The sequence below is a fragment of the Arachis stenosperma genome, chromosome 2 (assembly GCF_014773155.1).
Source record: "Arachis stenosperma cultivar V10309 chromosome 2, arast.V10309.gnm1.PFL2, whole genome shotgun sequence".
Lineage (NCBI taxonomy): Eukaryota > Viridiplantae > Streptophyta > Magnoliopsida > Fabales > Fabaceae > Arachis > Arachis stenosperma.
Window position 1 is genome coordinate 51,051,501 of NC_080378.1, and position 22,725 is coordinate 51,074,225.

General features: G+C 40.1%; 1 protein-coding gene and 1 non-coding gene across 2 annotated transcripts; one reads left to right on the top strand and one right to left on the bottom strand.

Annotated features, from left to right (window-relative positions):
* The first annotated feature begins 589 nt into the window (after nucleotides 1-589).
* Nucleotides 590-1,354, top strand: LOC130962874 (uncharacterized). The gene has a single exon (XM_057889033.1). It carries the CDS (start codon nucleotides 590-592, stop codon nucleotides 1,352-1,354), a length of 765 nt encoding a protein of 254 aa, XP_057745016.1.
* A 19,601-nt stretch (nucleotides 1,355-20,955) lies between these two features.
* On the bottom strand, nucleotides 20,956-21,063 carry LOC130964672 (small nucleolar RNA R71). Its single transcript, XR_009080757.1, has one exon. It is a non-coding gene; the product is annotated as a small nucleolar RNA R71 (small nucleolar RNA).
* Nucleotides 21,064-22,725: the final 1,662 nt, after the last annotated feature.

Genomic DNA, 22,725 nt, shown 5'->3' on the forward strand with positions numbered 1-22,725 from the left:
ACAACAGAATCACCTCAAGCAGCTCAAAAAATAGGCTGAGCATCAGCGGGAAGCAGAGAAGGACCTCCGGAAAGAAACAAGACGGCGTCGAGAGCTAGAAGACAAGCTCATAAAGCTCGAGGCTGACCTCAAAACTAAAACCACTTGATCCAGTCACGAAGATAGCCCCCACAAGGACCAAGACCCAGTCACCAAGGAAATCATGAATGCTAAAGTCCCAAATGACTTCAAAGCTCTTGACATGACTCCCTATGATGGTATGTCCGACCCAAGTCATCATCTCAGCAACTTCAGAAGCCAGATGTATCTCACAGATGCCTCGGATGCAATCCGTTGTAAAGCTTTCCCAAGGACCTTGACCAAGACAGTAATAAAGTGGTTCGACAGCTTACCGCCAAGGTCGATTACAAGCTTCGATGACCTCGCCATGAAATTTTTAGCTAGATTCTCCATCCAGAAGGACAATGCCAAGCATGCTCCAAGCTTACTAGGGATTAAGCAAGGAGATCGGGAAAGCCTCCGCAGTTACATGGAGAGATTCAACAAAGTATGTCTGGACATACAAAGTCTTCCAACAGAAGCGTCCATCATGGGGCTCATCAACGGCCTAACAGAAGGACCTTTTAGCCACTCAATATCCAATAAGCACCCAACATCTCTAAACGAGGTTCAAGAAAGGGCAGAAAAGTACATCAACATAGAGGAGAATTTCCGATTGGGAGATAACTCAAAAACCAGAATCTCCTACCCACCTCAAGACAGGGATAAGGAATCCCGGAAGAAAGAAGACCAACCCACTGAGAAACCTAGAAAGTACCACAACTACACCCCCCTTCGAGTGTCCCTTGTAAACGTTTACCGAGAGATATGCAACACTGAGAAAATTCTCCCGCCTCGCCCAATTAAACACAAAAGAGAAGGAAGTCGGACAAAGTATTGCGAATACCACCGAATCTATGGACATTCCACCAACGAGTGCTTCGACCTAAAGAACGTCATAGAAAAATTAGCACGAGAAGGGCGACTTTATCGGTTCTTAGCCAATAAAATGGATGAACTGAGAAAGAAAAGAAGGGATGAAGAGGTCGGACGAATTGAACGTCTACCTCACACCCCTGAAAGACATATTCATATGATAAATGGAGGATTCGCAGGAGGAAGGATCTCTAAATCATCCCGCAAAAGACACCTTAAAGAGGTATATCATGTCGGAGAAAGGTATAAGTCATCTGACCTCCCCACTATTACCTTCACTCAAGAAGACGCCACCGGCATCATCCCAAGGCATGATGATCCCATTGTCATCACCATCATACTCGCCAACGCTAATCTCCACCGAACGTTGGTAGACTAAGGAAGCTCCGCAGATATCTTGTTCAAATCTGCCTTCGACAAGCTCGGCCTACAAGAGAAAGAGCTCAGAGCATATCCGAATACCTTGTTCGGACTCGGAGACACTCCAATTCAGCCACTAGGATACATCTCGCTACATACAACCTTTGGAAAAGGAACTCATTCAAGGACACTAAGCATAGACTATATCGTAGTCAATGTGAGCTCAGCATATAACGCCTTAATAGGTCGGACAACCCTGAACCAGCTCGCTGGTGGACGAAATTGTATCTCTTTATGGAATATGATAATAGAGCCTGGTCCAAAATCAACTTCACAACTTCGTTCAACTAACCAGCAAGTGCACTGGGTCGTCCAAGTAATACCTTACGTGAGTAAGGGTCGATCCCACGGAGATTATTGGCTTGAAGCAATTAATGTTTATTTTATTAATCTTAGTCAGGAGGCCAATAGGATTAAAAGTGAAATTACTAGATTTGATTATAAAAATAAAAGAGGGTACAATGTTACTTGTTGTGCAGTACTGGGGAATATGTTGGAGTTTTGGAGATGCTTTGTCCTTTGACTTCAACTCTTCCTTGAAATCCTTCTTCACACGCAAAATCCATTCTATGGCAAGCTCTATATAGGGTGTAACCGTTGTCAATGGCTACCTCCCATCCTCTCAGTGAAAACGTTCCTATGCTCTGTCACAGCACGGCTAATCATCTGTCGGTTCTCAATCAGGTTGGAATAGAATCCATTGATCCTTTTGCGTCTATCACTAACGCCCAGCCCTCAGGAGTTTGAAGCACGTCACAGTCATTCAATCCCGGAATCCTACTCGGAATACCACAGACAAGGTTTAGACTTTCCGGATTCTCATGAATGCCGCCATCCATCTAGCTTATACCACGAAGAATCTGTTGGGGAATCTAAGAGATATTCATTCAGTCTGATGTAGAACGGAGGTGGTTGTCAGGCACACGTTCATGGATTGAGGAAGGTGATGAGTGTCACGGATCATCACCTTCTTCATAATTAAGTGCGAATAAACATCTTAGATAAGAACAAGCGTGTTTGAATGGAAAAACAAAGGAATTGTATTAAATCATCGAGACGCTGCAGAGCTCCTCACCCCCAACAATGGAGTTTAGAGACTCATGCCGTCAAAAGTATGTAATTCAGATCTGAAAATATCATGAGGTACAAGAAATGTCTGTAAAAGTTGTTTAAATAGTAAACTAGTAACCTAGGTTTACAGAAATTGAATAAACTAAGATAATTGGTGCAGAAATCCACTTCTGGGGCCCACTTGTGTGCTGGGGCTGAGATTAAAGCTATCCACGAGTAGAGGCCTTTATTGGCGTTAAACTCCAGGTTATGACGTGTTTTGGGCGTTCAACTCCAGACAGCAGCATGAACTTGGCGTTCAACGCCAAGTTACGTCGTCTATCCTTGCGCAAAGTATGGACTATTATATATTGCTGGAAAGCCCTGGATGTCTACTTTCCAACGCCGTTGAGAGCGCGCCAATTGGACTCCTGTAGCTCCAGAAAATCCATTTCGAGTGCAGGGAGGTCAGGATCCAACAGCATTAGCAGTCCTTTTTCAGCCTAAGTCAGATTTTTGCTAAGCTCCCTCAATTTCAGCCAGAAAATACCTGAAATCACAGAAAAATACACACACTCATAGTAAAGTCCAGAAATATGATTTTTGCTTAAAAACTAATAAAATTCTATTAAAAACTAATTAAAACATACTAAAATCTACAAGAAATTACCCCCAAAAAGCGTATAAAATATCCGCTCATCACAACACCAAACTTAAACTGTTGCTTATCCTCAAGCAACTAGATGAATAAAATAGGTTCTAACAGAAATTAAGAAGTAATAATATTTTAGAGTTTTAAATGAAGCTCAGATTCTTATTAGATGAGCGGGGCTTGTAGCTTTTTGTTTCTGAACAGTTTTGGCATCCCCCTGTATCTTTAAATTTTCAGGATAATTGGCATCCTTAGGAACTCAGAATTCAGATAGTATTATTGACTCTCCTAGTGTAGTATGTTGATTCTTGAACACAGTTATTTATGAGTCTTGGCTGTGGTCCTAAGCACTTTGTCTTCCAGTATTACCACCGGATACATAAATGCCACAGACACATAACTGGGTGAACCTTTTCAGATTGTGACTCAGCTTTGCTAGAGTCCCCAGTCAGTGGTGTCCAGAGCTCTTAAGCACACTCTTTTGCTTTGGATCACGACTTTAACCACTCAGTCTCAAGCTTGTAACTTGGACCTGCATGCCACAAGCATATGGTTAGGGACAGCTTGGTTTAGCCGCTTAGGCCTGGTTTTTATTTCCTTGGGCCCTCCTATCCATTGATGCTCAAAGCCTTGGATCCCTTTTTTTTACTCTTGGCTAGTGCTCATGGCTTGTTTTTTTTTTTTTTGACTGCTTTTTCTTGCTTCAAGAATCAATTTCATGATTTTTCAGATCATCAACAATATTTTTCGTGTTCCTCATCCTTTCAGGAGCCAATATTCATCAAATTCAAAGTACAATTTATGCACTGTTCAAGCATTCATTCAGAGAACAAAAAGTATTGCCACCACATATAATTAATTATAGTCTTTATTACTAAGAACTCAAAAATATAAATTACTTCTTTATTCTTAAAAAAATTATACTACTTTATTCATGCCTGATGATGATGAGAAAAATAAATTATAGCTTAATTGGAAATAAAATCAAAATAGACATACTAATTACTACTACTACTATATAATTTCTAAGGTAAAATCCTATAATAATACTATCACAGAGTTAAAGCTGGAATTAGAACTTAACAACCTGTATTTTGGGAAGTGGATGTTCCTTTAGTCTGTGGGGTGCCTTCAAGAATTAATTTCTGACGCTTCAGCTCCCTTAAGTTCACATCCTTGCTCTTCCTGTTCTCTTAGGTGCCATGATCTTAATGAGTTTTAACTCAGTGATCATGGCAAATCACACCAAACTTAGAGGTTTGCTTGTCCTCAAGCAAAAGAAAGGAAAGGAGAGGAGTAGAAGGAAAGGCATTTTCAAATAAAGATAAGATGAGTTGAAAAAGATATGAGAAGAAATTAAAAATATTTGAAAAAGAATTGGATTGGAAAAAGATTTGTGTTTATGAATTAAGATACATTTGATATTTTTGAAAAAGGGATTTTAGAAATTAGGATAAAAACTTTTGGAATTGAAAGTGATAATTTGAAATATGTTTATGCAAGAAATCATGAATTGAAACATAAAAATTTTGAAAAATTATGAAGAAAAACGAATTGTACCTCCTCCCCACCATCCTGGCGTTAAACGCCCAACTGCTGCATGGTTTGGGCGTTTAACGCCCACATGTTGCTTCTCCTGGGCGTTCAACGCCCAGTTGATGCATCTTTCTGGCGTTTAACGCCCAGAGGATGCTCCTTTCTGGCGTTTAACGCCCAGAAAGCTACCCTTACTGGCGTTGAACGCCCAGTGGGTGCTTCTTTTGGGCGTTCAACGCCCAAAATGTTTCTTACTGGATTTTTCATGCCAGTAAGCCTCCAATTTCTTTTATAACTCTGTGAATCCAACCAATTGCTATTTTACCTTGGAGATACTTGGACATAAACCTGTAAAAAAAAAGAAAATTTATTTAATTAATAAATAAACTTTGTAACTGGCTGGGTTGCCTCCCAGCAAGCGCTTCTTTATTGTCTTTAGCTGGACTACTACTGAGCTCTAATCAAGTCTCAGTTTTGAGCATTCTTGCTCAAAATTTCCTTCAAGATAGTGTTTGACTCTTTGTCCATTAACAATGAACTTTTTGTTAGAGTCACTATCCTGAAGTTCTATGTATCCATATGGTGATACGCTTGTGATTACATATGGACCTCTCCACCGGGATTTTAATTTCCCAGGGAATAATTTGAGCCTTGAATTAAATAACAGAACTTTCTGTCCTGGCTCAAAGACTCTGGATGACAATTTCTTATCATGCCATCTTTTTGCTTTCTCTTTGTAAATTTTTGCATTTTCGAAAGCATTGAGTCTAAATTCCTCTAGCTCATTTAACTGGAGTAATCGTCTTTCTCCAGCTAACTTGGCATCAAGGTTCAGGAATCTGGTTGCCCAGTAGGCCTTGTGTTCCAGTTCCACTGGCAAGTGACACGCCTTTCCATACACTAGCTGGTATGGAGAGGTCCCTATGGGGGTCTTAAATGCTGTTCTGTATGCCCACAGAGCATCATCCAAGCTTCTTGCCCAATCCTTTCTACGGTTAATTACAGTCCGTTCCAGGATTCTTTTGAGTTCTCTATTTGAGACTTCAGCTTGCCCATTAGTTTGTGGATGATATGGAGTAGCCACCCTGTGGTTAACTCCATAACGAACCAGAGCAGCATAAAGCTGTTTATTGCAGAAATGAGTGCCCCCATCACTAATTAACACTCTAGGGATACCAAATCTGCTGAAGATGTGTTTCTGGAGGAATTTTAACACTGTTTTAGTGTCATTGGTGGGTGTTGCAATAGCCTCCACCCATTTGGATACATAATCCACTGCCACCAGAATATAAGTGTTTGAGTATGATGGTGGGAAGGGTCCCATGAAATCAATGCCCCATACATCAAACAACTCAATCTCTAAGATTCCTTGTTGAGGCATGGCATAACTGTGAGGTAGGTTGCCTGATCTTTGGCAACTGTCACAGTTAAGCACAAATGCTCGGGAATCTTTATAGAGAGTAGGCCAGTAGAAGCCACTTTGGAGGACTCTTGTGGCTGTTCGCTCACTTCCAAAATGTCCTCCATACTGTGATCCATGGCAATGCCAAAGGATCTTCTGTGCTTCCTCTTTAGGCACACATCTACGGATTACTCCGTCTGCACATCTCTTGAAGAGATATGGTTCATCCCAAAGGTAGTACTTTGCATCTGTGATTAATTTCTTTGATTGCACCCTACTGTACTCTTTGGGTATGAATCTCACTGCCTTGTAGTTTGCAATGTCTGCAAACCATGGCACTTCCTGGATGGCAAACAGTTGCTCATCCGGAAAGGTTTCAGAGATTTCAGTGAGAGGGAGGGACGCCCCTTCTACTGGTTCTATTCGGGACAGGTGATCTGCTACTTGATTTTCTGTCCCTTTTCTGTCTCTTATTTCTATATCAAACTCTTGCAGAAGCAACACCCATCTTATAAGTCTGGGTTTTGAATCCTGCTTTGTGAGTAGATATTTAAGAGCAGCATGATCAGTGTACACAATCACCTTTGATCCTACTAAATAGGATCTAAATTTGTCAATGGCGTAAACCACTGCAAGCAGTTCTTTTTCTGTGGTTGTGTAATTCTTCTGTGCGTCATTTAGAACACGGCTGGCATAGTAAATGACGTGCAGAAGCTTGTCATGCCTTTGTCCCAACACTGCACCAATGGCATGGTCACTGGCATCACACATTAATTCAAATAGTAATGTCCAGTCTGGTGCAGAGATGATTGGTGCTGAGACCAATTTAGCTTTCAGAGTCTCAAATGCCTGCAAACACTCTTTATCAAAGATAAATGGCGTGTCAGCAGCTAGCAGGTTGCTCAGAGGTTTGGCGATTTTTGAAAAATCCTTTATAAACCTCCTATAGAATCCTGCATGCCCCAGAAAGCTTCTGATTGCCTTAACATTAGCAGGTGGTGGCAATTTTTCAATTACTTCTACCTTAGCTTGGTCCACCTCTATTCCCTTGTTCGAAATTTTGTGCCCAAGGACAATTCCTTCAGTCACCATAAAGTGGCATTTTTCCTAGTTTAAAACCAGGTTAGTCTCTTGGCATCTTTTCAGAACAAGTGCTAAATGGTTAAGGCAGGAGCTGAATGAGTCTCCAAATACTGAAAAGTCATCCATGAAGACCTCCAGGAATTTTTCCACCATATCAGAGAAAATTGAGAGCATGCACCTTTGAAAGGTTGCAGGTGCATTGCACAGGCCAAATGGCATCCTTCTGTATGCAAATACTCCAGATGGGCATGTGAATGCCGTTTTCTCCTGATCCTGGGGATCTACTGCAATTTGATTATAACCTGAATATCCATCCAGGAAGCAGTAGTATTCATGACCTGCTAGTCTTTCTAGCATCTGGTCTATGAATGGTAAAGGAAAATGATCCTTTCTGGTGGCTGTATTGAGCCTTCTATAATCAATGCACATACGCCACCCTGTAACTGTTCTTGTAGGAACCAGTTCATTTTTTTCATTATGAATCACTGTCATGCCACCTTTCTTAGGGACAACTTGGACAGGGCTCACCCAGAGGCTGTCAGAAATTGGATAAATAATCCCAGCCTCTAGTAATTTAGTGACCTCCTTCTGCACCACTTCCTTCATGGCTGGGTTCAGCCGCCTCTGTGGTTGGACTACAGGCTTGGCGTCACCTTCCAATAGGATCTTATGCATGCATCTGGCTGGGCTAATGCCCTTAAGATCACTGATGGACCACCCAAGAGCTGTCTTGTGTGTCCTTAGCACTTGAATTAGTGCTTCCTCTTCCTGTGGCTCTAAGGTAGAGCTTATAATTACAGGAAAGGTATCACCTTCTCCCAGAAATGCATATTTTAGGGATGGTGGTAATGGTTTGAGTTCGGGTTTTGGAGGTTTCTCCTCTTCTTGAGGGATTTTCAGAAGTTCTATTATCTTCTCTGACTCCTCCAAATCAGGCTGAACATCTTTAAAGATGTCCTCTAGCTCTGATTCCAAACTCTCAGCCATATTGACCTCTCTTACCAGAGAATCAATAATATCAACACTCATGCAGTCATTTGGGGTGTCTGGATGTTGCATTGCTTTGACAACATTCAACTTGAACTCCTCCTCATTGACTCTCAAGGTTACTTCCCCTTTTTGGACATCAATGAGGGTTCGGCCAGTTGCTAGGAAAGGTCTTCCTAGAATGAGAGTTGCACTCTTGTGCTCCTCCATTTCCAGCACCACAAAGTCAGTAGGAAAGGCGAATGGCCCAACCTTGACAATCATGTCTTCAATCACGCCTGATGGGTACTTAATGGAGCCATCAGCAAGTTGAAGACATATCCTGGTTGGTTTAATTTCTTCAGTTAAACCAAGCTTTCTGATGGTAGATGCAGGTATTAGGTTGATACTTGCCCCAAGATCACATAAAGCTTGCTTGGTACAATTACCCTCTAATGTGCATGGTATCATAAAGCTCCCAGGATCTTTAAGCTTCTCAGGTAAGCTTTTCAGAATGACTGCACTACATTCTTCAGTGAGGTAGACTTTTTCAGTTTCCCTCCAATCCTTCTTATGACTTAAAATTTCCTTCATGAACTTAGCATAAGAAGGTATTTGCTCAAGTGCTTCTGCAAACGGAATCTTTATTTCAAGAGTCCTGAGATAGTCTGCAAAGCGGGCAAATTGCTTATCCTGTTCTGCTTGGCGGAGTTTTTGAGGATAAGGCATTTTGGCTTTGTATTCCTCAACCTTAGTTGCTGCAGGTTTATTGACTACAGAAGTGGGTTGGGAAGCCTTTTTAGAAGGGTTATCATCAGCACTCGTAGGTGACTGATCCCCCACTGGCATTTGAATGCCAGAGGTGGGAGCTGGAGTGGCGTTAGACGCCATTTCCTTGTTTGTTACTGGCGTTTGAACGCCAGAACCATGTTCCCTTTGGGCGTTCAACGCCAGATCCATGCTTGTTTCTGGCGTTGAACGCCAGGAATGAGCATGGGCTGGGCGTTCAGCGCCAGCATTATTCCTCTCTGGGCTCTGATTGTCCTCAGAGGGATTTTGAGTATCCACCTGTTCATTTCTTGGTTTCCTGCTACTTTGAAGTGAGGTATTTAATGTTTTCCCACTTCTTAATTGAACTGCTTGGCATTCTTCTGTTATTTGTTTTGACAGTTGCTTTTCTGTCTGCTTTAATTGTACTTCCATGTTCCTGTTAGCCATTCTTGTTTCCTGTAATATTTCCTTGAATTCGGCTAGCTGCTGAGTTAGAAAATCTAATTGCTGATTGAATTCATTAGCCTGATCCACTGGATTGAGTTCTGCAGTTACTGTTTTAGCTTCTTCTTTCATAGAGGATTCACTGCTTAGGTACAGATGCTGATTTCTGGCAACTGTATCAATAAGCTCTTGAGCTTCTTCAATTGTTTTTCTCATGTGTATAGATCCACCAGCTGAGTGGTCTAGAGAAATCTGAGCTTTTTCTGTAAGCCCATAATAGAAGATGTCTAATTGCACCCATTCTGAAAACATTTTAGAGGGGCATTTTCTTAGCATCTCTCTGTATCTCTCCCAGGCATCATAAAGGGATTCCTTATCTCCTTGTTTGAAGCCTTGGATATTTAGCCTTAGCTGTGTCATCCGTTTGGGAGGGAAATAGTGATTCAGGAATTTTTCTGACAGCTGTTTCCATGTTTTTATGCTGTTCTTAGGCTGGTTATTTAACCACCTCTTAGCTTGATCTCTTACAGCAAATAGAAACAGTAATAATCTGTAGATATCCTGATCTACTTCCTTATCATGTACTGTATCAGCAATTTGCAGAAATTGTGCCAGAAACTCTGTAGGTTCTTCATGTGGAAGACCAGAATACTGACAGTTCTGCTGCACCATGATAATGAGCTGAGGATTCAGCTCAAATCTACTAACTCCAATGGAGGGTATACAAATACTGCTCCCATATGAAGCAGTAGTGGGGTTAGCATATGACCCCAGGGTCCTCTTGGACTGTTCATTCCCACTTGCTTCCATATTGAACAATAGAGTTATTTGTTTATAAAGGATTGTGGAATATGTTGGTATTATTTATTTTATAAAAATTAAAATTTTTATAAAATAAAAACGAAATAAATAAATGAAAGTGAAAATATTTTGAAATTGAAAATGGAATTTTTAATATAAAATTTTCAAAAAAAAAGTAGTTCAAAATTAGTTAGAAAAATATATATATTTATTTTATTTTTTTTTTGAATTTTGAATTTTATGATGAAAGAGAAAAACACACAAAAGACACAAGACTTAAAATTTTTAGATCTAATGTTCCTTATTTTCGAAAATTTTTGGAGGGAAAACACCAAGGAACACCAAACTTAAAAATTTTAAGATTCAAACACAAGAAAAACTCAAGAACACTTTGAAGATTCACAAGAACACCAAGAACACAAGGAAGAACACCAAACATAAAATTTTTAGAAACTTTAATAAAGTTTTCGAAAAAATATGAAAATATTAACAAGAAAACACCAAACTTAAAGTTTGGCACAAGATTAAATCAAAGAAGATATATTTTTGAAAAAGGTTCCAAAGGGTATAACCAATTATCAAGAACAACTTAAAAATCAAGGAAGAACCAAGAACACTAACACGAAAATTTTAAAGAAAATATGAAATATGCAATTAACACCAAACTTAGAATAAAACACTAAACTTCACGAAAAATTAACAAGAAATTTTTGAAAAGAAACTATCCTATCAAAATTTAATGACTCTGTAACAACAAAAATAAATTATTCCTAATCTAAGAAATAAAATAAGCCTTCAATTGTCCAAACTCAATAATCCCCGGCAACGGCGCCAAAAACTTGGTGGACGAAATTGTATCTCTTTATGGAATATGATAATAGAGCCTTGTCCAAAATCAACTTCACAACTTCGTTCAACTAACCAGCAAGTGCACTGGGTCGTCCAAGTAATACCTTACGTGAGTAAGGGTCGATCCCACGGAGATTATTGGCTTGAAGCAATTAATGTTTATTTTATTAATCTTAGTCAGGAGGCCAATAGGATTAAAAGTGAAATTACTAGATTTGATTATAAAAATAAAAGAGGGTACAATGTTACTTGTTGTGCAGTACTGGGGAATATGTTGGAGTTTTGGAGATGCTTTGTCCTTTGACTTCAACTCTTCCTTGAAATCCTTCTTCACACGCAAAATCCATTCTATGGCAAGCTCTATATAGGGTGTAACCGTTGTCAATGGCTACCTCCCATCCTCTCAGTGAAAACGTTCCTATGCTCTGTCACAGCACGGCTAATCATCTGTCGGTTCTCAATCAGGTTGGAATAGAATCCATTGATCCTTTTGCGTCTGTCACTAACGCCCAGCCATCAGGAGTTTGAAGCACGTCACAGTCATTCAATCCCGGAATCCTACTCGGAATACCACAGACAAGGTTTAGACTTTCCGGATTCTCATGAATGCCGCCATCCATCTAGCTTATACCACGAAGATTCTGTTGGGGAATCTAAGAGATATTCATTCAGTCTGATGTAGAACGGAGGTGGTTGTCAGGCACACGTTCATGGATTAAGGAAGGTGATGAGTGTCACGGATCATCACCTTCTTCATAATTAAGTGCGAATAAACATCTTAGATAAGAACAAGCGTGTTTGAATGGAAAAACAAAGGAATTGTATTAAATCATCGAGACGCTGCAGAGCTCCTCACCCCCAACAATGGAGTTTAGAGACTCATGCCGTCAAAAGTATGTAATTCATATCTGAAAATATCATGAGGTACAAGAAATGTCTGTAAAAGTTGTTTAAATAGTAAACTAGTAACCTAGGTTTACAGAAATTGAATAAACTAAGATAATTGGTGCAGAAATCCACTTCTGGGGCCCACTTGGTGTGTGCTGGGGCTGAGATTAAAGCTATCCACGAGTAGAGGCCTTTATTGGCGTTAAACTCCAGGTTATGACGTGTTTTGGGCGTTCAACTCCAGACAGCAGCATGAACTTGGCGTTCAACGCCAAGTTACGTCGTCTATCCTTGCGCAAAGTATGGACTATTATATATTGCTGGAAAGCCCTGGATGTCTACTTTCCAACGCCATTGAGAGCGCGCCAATTGGACTCCTGTAGCTCCAGAAAATCCATTTCGAGTGCAGGGAGGTCAGGATCCAACAGCATTAGCAGTCCTTTTTCAGCCTAAGTCAGATTTTTGCTTAGCTCCCTCAATTTCAGCCAGAAAATACCTGAAATCATAGAAAAATACACACACTCATAGTAAAGTCCAGAAATATGATTTTTGCTTAAAAACTAATAAAATTCTATTAAAAACTAATTAAAACATACTAAAATCTACAAGAAATTACCCCCAAAAAGCGTATAAAATATCCGCTCATCACTCGCCATAGTAGTTTCCACTCCATATCTGTGTATGAAGTTCCTAACTCCAGAAGGGATCACCACAATAAAAGGAGACCAGAAGCTCACGCGACGCTGTTACAACGAAAGTCTAAATCTTAAAGGCAACCCCAGAGGAGAGGAAGTCAACACTATCCAACTCGGGGGAGTTCAAGCTCGCGAAGAACTTCGTCCACAACCTGAAGGTGAGATCCAAGAAGTCCAGATCGAGGATGCCCGGGATAAAATAACAAATATAGGGGCAACCTTAAAGGGAAACTAATGGAGCTACTGATACATTTCCTAAAGGATAATGCCGATTTCTTTGCATGGAAGGCTGCAGACATGCCCGGAATAGATCCCGAGCTAATGTGCCATAAACTGGCAGTATATCCTGGGTCTCGGCCAGTACAACAAAAGCATAGGAAGCTCAGCCCAGAGAGGTCACAAGCCGTCGAAGAGCAGGTATAAGCCTTGTTAGAAGCAGGGTTCATAAGGAAGGTAAAATACCCATTATGGCAAGCCAATGTAGTCTTGGTAAAGAAGTCAAATGGAAAGTGGCGAATGTGTACCGATTACACAGACCTCAATAAAGCCTGCCCAAAAGATCCCTACTCGCTCCCAAATATAGACACTCTAGTGGATGTCTCTTTCGGATACAAGTACCTCTCCTTCATGGATGCTTATTTAAGATACAACCAAATTCCAATGTATCCACCCGACCGAGAAAAGACCTCGTTCTTAACCCCAAGAGCGAACTATTGCTATACAGTCAAGCCTTTCGGACTAAAAAACACAAGAGCTACATATCAAAGATTGATGAACAAGGTTTTCGACGATCACATCGGAAAGCTAATGGAGGTTTATGTAGATGACATGCTGGTAAAAACACAAAGTGAGGAATCGTTGTTATCCGACCTTACCAAAGTGTTCGACACCATAAGAAAGCATGGGATGCGACTTAACCCCGCAAAGTGCACCTTCGCGGTAGAAGCTGGTAAATTTTTGTGTTTCATGCTCACCCAGAGAGGAATTGTAGCAAACCTAGATAAATGCCAGGCTATACTCAATATGAAATGTCTGACCTGCGTCAAAGAGGTACAACAACTCAACGGAAGATTGGCAGCCTTATCCAGATTCTTAGCTGGATCAGCTTTAAGATCTCTCCCCTTCTATGCAATATTGAGGAAGGGGAAAAGGTTCGAATGGACCCCAGAGTGTGAACAAGCCTTCCAGGACTTTAAGACATTTTTGGGACAACCACCCATCTTAACCCGACCTAGGGAAGGTGAAGAACTAATCTTATACCTCGCTATAGGGTGTCGGGCAATAGCCTCAACACTAGTCAGAGAAGACGAAAGTGGGCAACAACCTATCTACTTCATCAGTAAGGCTTTGCAAGGGGCTGAACTAAACTATCAAAAGATAGAAAAGTTTGCCTACGCCCTTATACTTTCTCCCCAACGACTCCAACCATACTTTCTAGCTCACACTACCAGAGTACGGACCAACGATGAAAGATTTTTGTGTGGTAAAAAATTTCACAATAAAGGTAGGTCAAGTGAGCAAAATCAACTTAGGTTCATAGGTCCTAATCAAAGACTAGATTTAGTAAAGCCTAAGCCAACTAGCAAGTCTTAATTACCAATCAACAAAAGACTTTTGATAACTCAAGAGTCTCCAAAAAATTAATCCAAGTTAAGAATATAAAAGTCTAATTTGAAACCCTCCCAAGCGTTTTATCAAACACTTGGAAGGCACAAAATAAAAGCATTGAAAAGAAATAAGAGAATATAAAATCTAAAACCAACATTACAAGAGGGAATAATGACAATAAATTGAAGAAAGAAGCAATAAATATGAAATACCTTAACTTGCATTAAAAAAAAATTGAATCTAACATGGAGTTCATAAACCAAATTGGAAAAATAGAGAAATCAACAAGGAAAATAAATAAACTAGAATACTAGAACAAATAAAACTAAAAGAGAAACTAAATTAAAAGAATATTGAACCTGAATTTGAAAAAAATAAACCTAAAAACCTAGAGAGAGGAGAGAGCCTCTCTGTATGATTCATTTCCCCACTCTGCAGCCTCTAATTAGTGTTTTCGCGCTTGAAACTGGGCTAAAAACAGTCCAAAAATCGCCCCTAGTGATTTTTTGATATGTACAGCACGTGGTTCCGTCATGCGTACACGTCGCCCATGCGTACGTGTTGCTTGTCTACCGCACTATCCATATGTACGCATCATCCACATGTACGCGTCATCTAACAGCAAGGCAACTATGGCAAATTGCATATCATTTTAAAGCCCCGGATGTTAGCTTTCTAACACAACCGAAACCGTCTCATTTGGACCTCTGTAGCTCAAGTTATGATCGATTTAATACGAAGAGGTCAGGCTTGACAGCTTTGCAATTCCTTCGATTTCTTGTATTTCTTCCACTTTTGCATGCTTCCTTTCCATCTTCTAAGTCATTCCAGCTCTATAAACCCTGAAAAAACTTAACACACTTATCAAGGCATCGAACGGTAATAAGAGAGGATTAAAATTAGCAAATTTAGGGCCAAAGAAGCATGTTTTTAATCATAGCACAAAATTAGGAAGAAAAATGTAAAACATGCGATTTCTATGAATAAGTGTGAGAATAGTGGATAAAATCCACTAAATTAAGCACAAGATAAACCGCAAAATATTGGTTTATCAATCATATTGCTCTTTTTTTTTTAACATGAGAATAGGCAAATATGCATAATCGAAAATTAACACTAATATGAACGAAATGAAACTAATAGAAAGGGAAGATCATAGCATGGTGGGTTGTTGTTCATACCCTGGGTCGAGCTGTCCGACCCAGGATATTCTACAAACAAAGCGACCGACCTCTTCAGGTCAGGACAAACCGACCTCCTCTCAAAGAGCTCGACCAAATCGCAGGAAAGCCCAATAAAGGGCCCAAATAGAGGAACACGACCCCAATCCAAAGGCAGCCCAAGCCTATAGAGATAAGGGCGGTGGTGCACGAAATTGTAAATCAAACTTTTCACAACTCATACTACTAACCAGCAAGTGCACTGGGTCGTCTAAGTAATACCTTACGTGAGTAAGGGTCAAATCCCACGGAGATTGTTGGCTTAAAGCAAGCTATGGTTATCTTATTATTCTTAGTCAGGATACCAATAGGGTTCTTTAGCTTCAATTATAAAAAGTGAAAGGGCATAAAAGAAGTAATTGTTACTCAATAATGGAGAATATGTTGGAGTTTTGGAGATGCTTTGTCTTCTGAATTCCTGTAACATAATGCTTTCTCACTTTCAAACATGCAAGGCTCCTTTCATGGCTAGCTGTATGTAGGGCGTCACCGTTGTCAATAGTTACTTCCCATCCTCTCAGTGAAAATAGTCCAAATGCTCTGTAACAGCATGGCTAATCATCTATCGGTTCTCGATCGTGTCGGAATAGGATCCATTGATCCTTTTGCGTCTATCACCACGCCCAACACTCGCGAGTTTGAAGCTCGTCACAGTCATCCAATCCCTGAATCCTACTCGGAATACCACAGACAAGGTTTAGACTTTCCGGATTCTCAAGGATGCTGCCAATAGATTCTAGCTTATACCACGAAGATTCTGATTAAGGAATCTAAGAGATACTCATTCAATCTGATATAGAACGAAGGTGTTTGTCAGGCACTTGTTCATGGGTTGAAAATGGTGATGAGTGTCACAGATCATCACATCCATCACAGTTAAGTACGAATCAGCATCTTAGATAGAAACAAGCATGTTTGAATGGAAAACAGAAATCATTGCATTAATTCATCGAGACGCTGCAGAGCTCCTCACCCCCAACAATGGAGTTTAGAGACTCATGCCGTCACAAAGTATAAAGTTCAGATCTAAAAATGTCATGAGATCCAAAATAAATCTCTAAAAGTTGTTTAAATACTAAACTAGTAACATAGGTTTACAGAAAATGAGTAAACTGAGATAGATAGTGCAGCAATCCACTTCTGGGGCCCACTTGGTGTGTGCTGGGGCTGAGACTTAAGCTTCTCACGTGCCTGGGCTATTTCTGGAGTTGAACGCCAGGTTGTAACCTGTTTCTGGCTCTGAACACCAACTTGCAACCTGTTTCTGGCGCTGAACGCCAGAATGCAGCATGGAACTGGCGTTAAACACCAGTTTATGTTGTTTATCTTCGCAGAAATCACAGAAAAACACACGAACTCATAGTAAAGTCTAGAAATATGATTTTTGCCTAAAAACTAATAAAAATCTATTAAAAACTAACTAAAACATACTAAAATCTACATGAAATTACCCCCAAAAAACATATAAAATATCCGCTCATCACAACACCAAACTTAAATTGTTGCTTGTCCTCAAGCAACTAGATAAATAAAATAGGATAAAAAGAACTTAAGAAGCAATAGTATCTCAGAGTTTTAAGTAAAGCTCATATTCTAATTAGATGAGCGGGACTAGTAGCTTTTTGCTTTCGAACAGTTTTGGCATCTCACTTTATCTGTTGAAATTCAGAATGATTGGCATCCATGGGAACTAAGAATTCAGATAGTATTATTGATTCTCCTAGTTTAGTATGTTGATTCTTGAACACAGCTATTTTCGAGTCTTGACCGTGGCCCTAAGCACTTTGTTTTACAATATTACCACCGGATACATAAATGCCACAGACACATAATTGGGTGAACCTTTTCAGATTGTGACTTAGCTTTGCTCAAGTCCCCAATTAGAGGTGTCCAGAGTTCTTAAGCACACTCTTTTGCTTTGGATCACGACTTTAACCACTCAGTCTCAAGCTTTTCACTTGGACCTGTGATGAGCGGATAATTTATACACTTTTTGGCATTGTTTTTAGTATGTTTTTAGTATGATCTAGTTAGATTTTAGTATATTTTTATTAGTTTTTAGTTAAAATTCACTTTTCTGGACTTTACTATGAGTTTGTGTGTTTTTCTGTGATTTCAGGTATTTTCTGGCTGAAATTGAGGGACCTGAGCAAAAATCTGATTCAGAGACTGAAAAGGACTACAGATGCTGTTGGATTCTGACCTCCCTGCACTCGAAGTGGATTTTCTGGAGCTACAGAAGCCCAATTGGCTCGCTCTCAACGGCGTTGGAAAGTAGACATCCTGGGCTTTCCAGCAATATAGATAGTCCATACTTTGCCCAAGATTTGATGGTCCAAACCGGCGTTCAAAGTCACCTTCAGAGTTCCCAGCGTTAAACACCGGAACTGGCACCAAAATGGGAGTTAAACGCCCAAACTGGCACAAAAGCTGGCGTTTAACTCCAAGAAGAGTCTCTACACGAAAATGCTTCAATGCTCAGCCCAAGCACACACCAAGTGGGCCCGGAAGTGGATTTTTATGTCATTTACTCATTCTTAAGCTACTAGTTCTCTATAAATAGGACCTTTTACTATTGTATTTACATCTTTTGATCACTTTAGATCTCTAGATCATCTTTGGACATCTAGTTCTTAGATCATTTGGGAGGCTGGCCTCACGGCCATGCCTAGACCTTGTTCTTATGTATTTTCAACGGTAGAGTTTCTACACACCATAGATTAAGGTGTGGAGCTCTGCTGTACCTCGAGTATTAATGCAATTACTATTGTTCTTCTATTCAATTCCGCTTGTTCTTGTTCCAAGATATCACTTGTTCTTCAACTTGATGAATGTGATGATCCGTGACACTCATCATCATTCTCACCTATGAACGTGTGATTGACAACCACCTCCGTTCTACCTTAGATTGGGTGAATATCTCTTGGATTCCTGATACACGATGCATGGTTGATCGCCTGACAACCGAGCGCTCGCCTGACAACCGAGCCAGCCATTCCGTGAGATCAGAGTCTTCGTGGTATAGGCAAGAACTGATGGCGGCATTCAAGAGAATCCGGAAGGTCTAACCTTGTCTGTGGTATTCTGAGTAGGATTCAATGATTGAATGACTGTGACGTGCTTCAAACTCCTGAGGGCGGGGCGTTAGTGACAGATGCAAAAGAATCACTGGATTCTATTCTGGCCTGATTGAGAACCGACAGATGGATAGCCGTGCCGTGACAGGGTGCGTTGAACATTTCCAATGAGAGGATGGGAGGTAGCCACTGACAACGGTGAAACCCTTGCATAAGCTTGCCATGGAAAGGAGTAAGAAGGATTGGATGAAGACAATAGGAAAGCAGAGAGACGGAAGGGACAAAGCATCTTCATACGCTTATTTGAAGCTCTCACCAATGATATACATAAGTATCTCTATCTTTATCTTTATGTTTTATTCATATTTCATCTATAACCATTTGAGTCTGCCTGACTAAGATTTACAAGGTGACCATAGCTTGCTTCATACCAACAATCTCCGTGGGATCGACCCTTACTCGCGTAAGGTTTATTACTTGGACGACCCAGTGCACTTGCTGGTTAGTTGTGCGAAGTTGTAGTGATCACGATTTCGCATACCAAGTTTTTGGCGCCGTTGCCGGGGATTGTTTCGTGTATGGACAACTGACGGTTCATCTTGTTGCTTAGATTAGGTATTTTTCGATTCTTAAGAATGAATTCTAGAGTTTCATGATGATCTGTTGAAGTCTGGCTGGCTGTGAAGCCATGTCTAATCTTATTGGACCGAGGTTTCAACTTATCATCACAAGAGCTTGTTGATTTCTATCAATCTTGCTATTGGAGTAATGATCTGCTAAGGCTTGGCTGGCCATTGGCCATGTCTAGTGTTTTGGACCGAAGCTTTCTTTGAAAGCTTGGCTGGCTGTGAAGCCATGTCTAATTCCTGGACCGGAGTCTTAGACTAGCATTGCAATGATTCCTGGAATTCAAATTAAGAATTCTGAAACCTTTATTTTCTATTTCCATATAATTTTTGAAAAATCCAAAAAAAAAATTTCAAAATCATAAAAACCAAAAATATTTTATGTTTCTTGTTTGAGTCTAGTGTCTAATTTTAAGTTTGGTGTCTTACATGCATTGTTTATCTGATCTTGGTTCTATTATCAAGTCAATAGTACAGGGAACTGAAGATTCAGAACATGCAGCAGAGGAATTTCACAGAAAAAGCTGGGCGTTCAAAACGCCCAGTGAAGAAGGACAGACTGGCGTTTAAACGCCAGCCAGGGTGCCTGGTTGGGCGTTTAACGCCCAAAAAGGTAGTGCATTGGGCGTTAAACGCCAGAATGTGCACCATTCTGGGCGTTTAACGCCAGGATGGCACAAGAGGGAGGATTTTGTTTTCGAATCAATTTTTTTTCAAGTTTTCAAAGTTTTTCAAAATCAAATCATATCTTTTCAATCAAATCTTTTTCAAAATCAATTTATTTCCTTTTTCAAAGATACTTGCTAACAATTAATGATTCGATTCAACATTTCAAGTATGTTGCCTTTTCTGTTGAGGAAGGTTTAATGTTTGAATCATATCTTTTCTTGTTAGGCAAGTCATTAATTTTTAAAAAAATCAAATCTTTTTAAATTATTTTCAAATCATATCTTTTCAATCATATCTTTTTAAAACCATAACTTTTCAATCAAATCTTTTTAATCACATCTTTTTCAAAATAGTTTTCAATCATATCTTTTTAATTTCTAATTTCAAAATCTTTTTCAAAAATTACTTGATTTCTTTCCCACTCTTGGTTTTCGAAAATCAATCAAAGTTTTTCAAAATGTTTTTAAAATCTTTTTAACTTAGTTTTCGAAATTTCTTCCCCTCTTCTCACATCCTTCTATTTATGGAGTACCACTCCCCCTCAATGCACAATTCGAACTCTATCTCACTAAGTTCGAATTCTTCTACCTCTTTCTTCTATTCTTCTGTTCCTCTGACACCTCAAGGAATCTCTATACTGTGACATAGAGGATTCCATATTTTCTTGTTCTCTTCTCTTTCATATGAGCAGGAACAACGACAAAGGAATTCTTGTTGAAGCTGACCCTGAACCTGAAAGGACCTTGAAGCGAAAGCTAAGAGAAGCTAAGGCACAACTCTCTGTAAAGGACCTAACAGAAATCTTCAAAGAAGAAGACATGGCAGCCGAAAACAACAACAATGCAAACAATGCAAGGAAGGTGCTGGGTGACTTTACTGCACTTACTCTTGACTTCTATGGGAGAAGCATATCTATCCCTGCCATTGGAGCAAACAACTTTGAGCTTAAGCCTCAATTAGTTTCTCTAATGCAACAGAATTGCAAGTTCCATGGACTTCCATTGGAAGATCCTCATCAGTTCTTAGCTGAGTTCTTGCAAATCTATGACACTGTCAAGACTAATGGGGTTGACCCTGAGGTCTACAGACTAATGCTATTCCCTTTTGCTGTAAGAGACAGAGCCAGGACATGGTTGGACTCACAACCTGAAGAAAGCCTGAACTCTTGGGAAAAGCTAGTCAATGCCTTCTTGGCAAAGTTCTTTCCACCTCAAAAATTGAGTAAGCTTAGAGTGGAAGTCCAAACCTTCAGACAGAAGGAAGGTGAATCCCTCTATGAAGCTTGGGAAAGATACAAACAATTAATCAGAAAGTGTCCCTCTGACATGCTTTCTGAATGGAGCATCATAGGTATTTTCTATGATGGTCTCTCTGAACTGTCCAAGATGTCTTTGGATAGCTCTGCTGGAGGATCTCTTTATTTGAAGAAGACGCCTACAGAAGCTCAAGAACTAATTAAAATGGTTGCAAATAACCAATTCATGTACACTTCTGAAAGGAATCCTGTGAACAATGGGACAAATCAGAAGAAAGGAGTTCTTGAGATTGATACTTTGAATGCCATATTGGCTCAGAACAAGATATTGACTCAGCAAGTCAATTTGATTTCTCAAAGTCTGTCTGGAATGCAAAAAGCACCAAGCAGTACTAAGGATGCTTCATCTGAAGAAGAAGCTTATGATCCTGAGAACCCTTCAATGGAAGAGGTGAATTACATGGGAGAACCCTATGGAAACACCTATAATTCTTCATGGAGAAATCACCCAAATTTCTCATGGAAGGATCAACAGAGACCTCAACAAGGTTTCAACAACAATAATGGTAGAAGAAACAGGTTTAGCAATGGCAAGCCTTTTCCATCATCTTCTCAGCAACAGACAGAGAATTCTAAGCAGAACCCCTCTGACTTAGCAACCATGGTCTCTGATCTAATCAAAACCACTCAAAGTTTCATGACTGAAACAAGGTCCTCCATTAGAAATTTGGAGGCACAAGTGGGATAGCTGAGCAAGAAAGTTACTGAACTCCCTCCTAGTACTCTTCCAAGCAATACAGAAGAAAATCCAAAAGGAGAGTGCAAGGCCATCAACATGGCCGAATTTGGAGAGGAAGAAGAGGCAGTGAACTCCACTGAGGAAGACCTCAATGGGCGTCCACTGACCTCCAATGAGTTCCCTAATGAGGAACCATGGGAATCTGAGGCTCAAAATGAGACCATAGAGATTCCAATGGATTTACTTCTGCCATTCATGAGCTCTGATGAGTATTCTTCCTCTGAAGAGGATGAGTATGTCACTGAAGAGCAAGTTGCTAAATACCTTGGAGCAATCATGAAGCTAAATGACAAGTTATTTGGAAATGAGACTTGGGAGAACAAACCTTCTTTGCTCACCAAAGAACTGGATGACTTGTCTAGGCAGAAATTACCTCAAAAGAGACAAGATCCTGGGAAGTTTTCAATACCTTGTACCATAGGCACCATGACCTTCAAGAAGGCTCTGTGTGACTTAGGGTCAAGTGTAAACCTCATGCCTCTCTCTGTAATGGAGAAGCTAGGGATCTTTGAGGTACAAGCTGCAAGAATCTCACTAGAGATGGCAGACAACTCAAGAAAACAAGCTCATGGACTTGTAGAAGATGTTCTGGTGAAAATTGAAGACCATTACATCCCTACTGATTTCATAGTCCTAGAGACTGGAAAGTGCATGGATGAATCCATCATCCTTGGCAGACCCTTCCTAGCCACAGCAAAGGCTGTAATTGATGTTGATAGAGGTGAACTGATCATTCAAGTGAATGAAGAATCCTTTGTGTTTAAGGCTCAAGGATATCCCTCTGTCACCATGGAGAGGAAGCATGAAGAGCTTCTCTCAAAACAGAGCCAAACAGAGCCCCCACAGTCAAACTCTAAGTTTGGTGTTGGGAGGTTCCAACATTGCTCTGAGCATTTGTGAGGCTCCATGAGAGCCCTCTGTCAAGCTACTGACACTAAA

Coding starts and splice junctions, on each gene's coding strand:
- LOC130962874 (XM_057889033.1), top strand. CDS start 590: ATGGGGCTCATCAACGGCCTAACAGAAGGACCTTTTAGCCACTCAATA.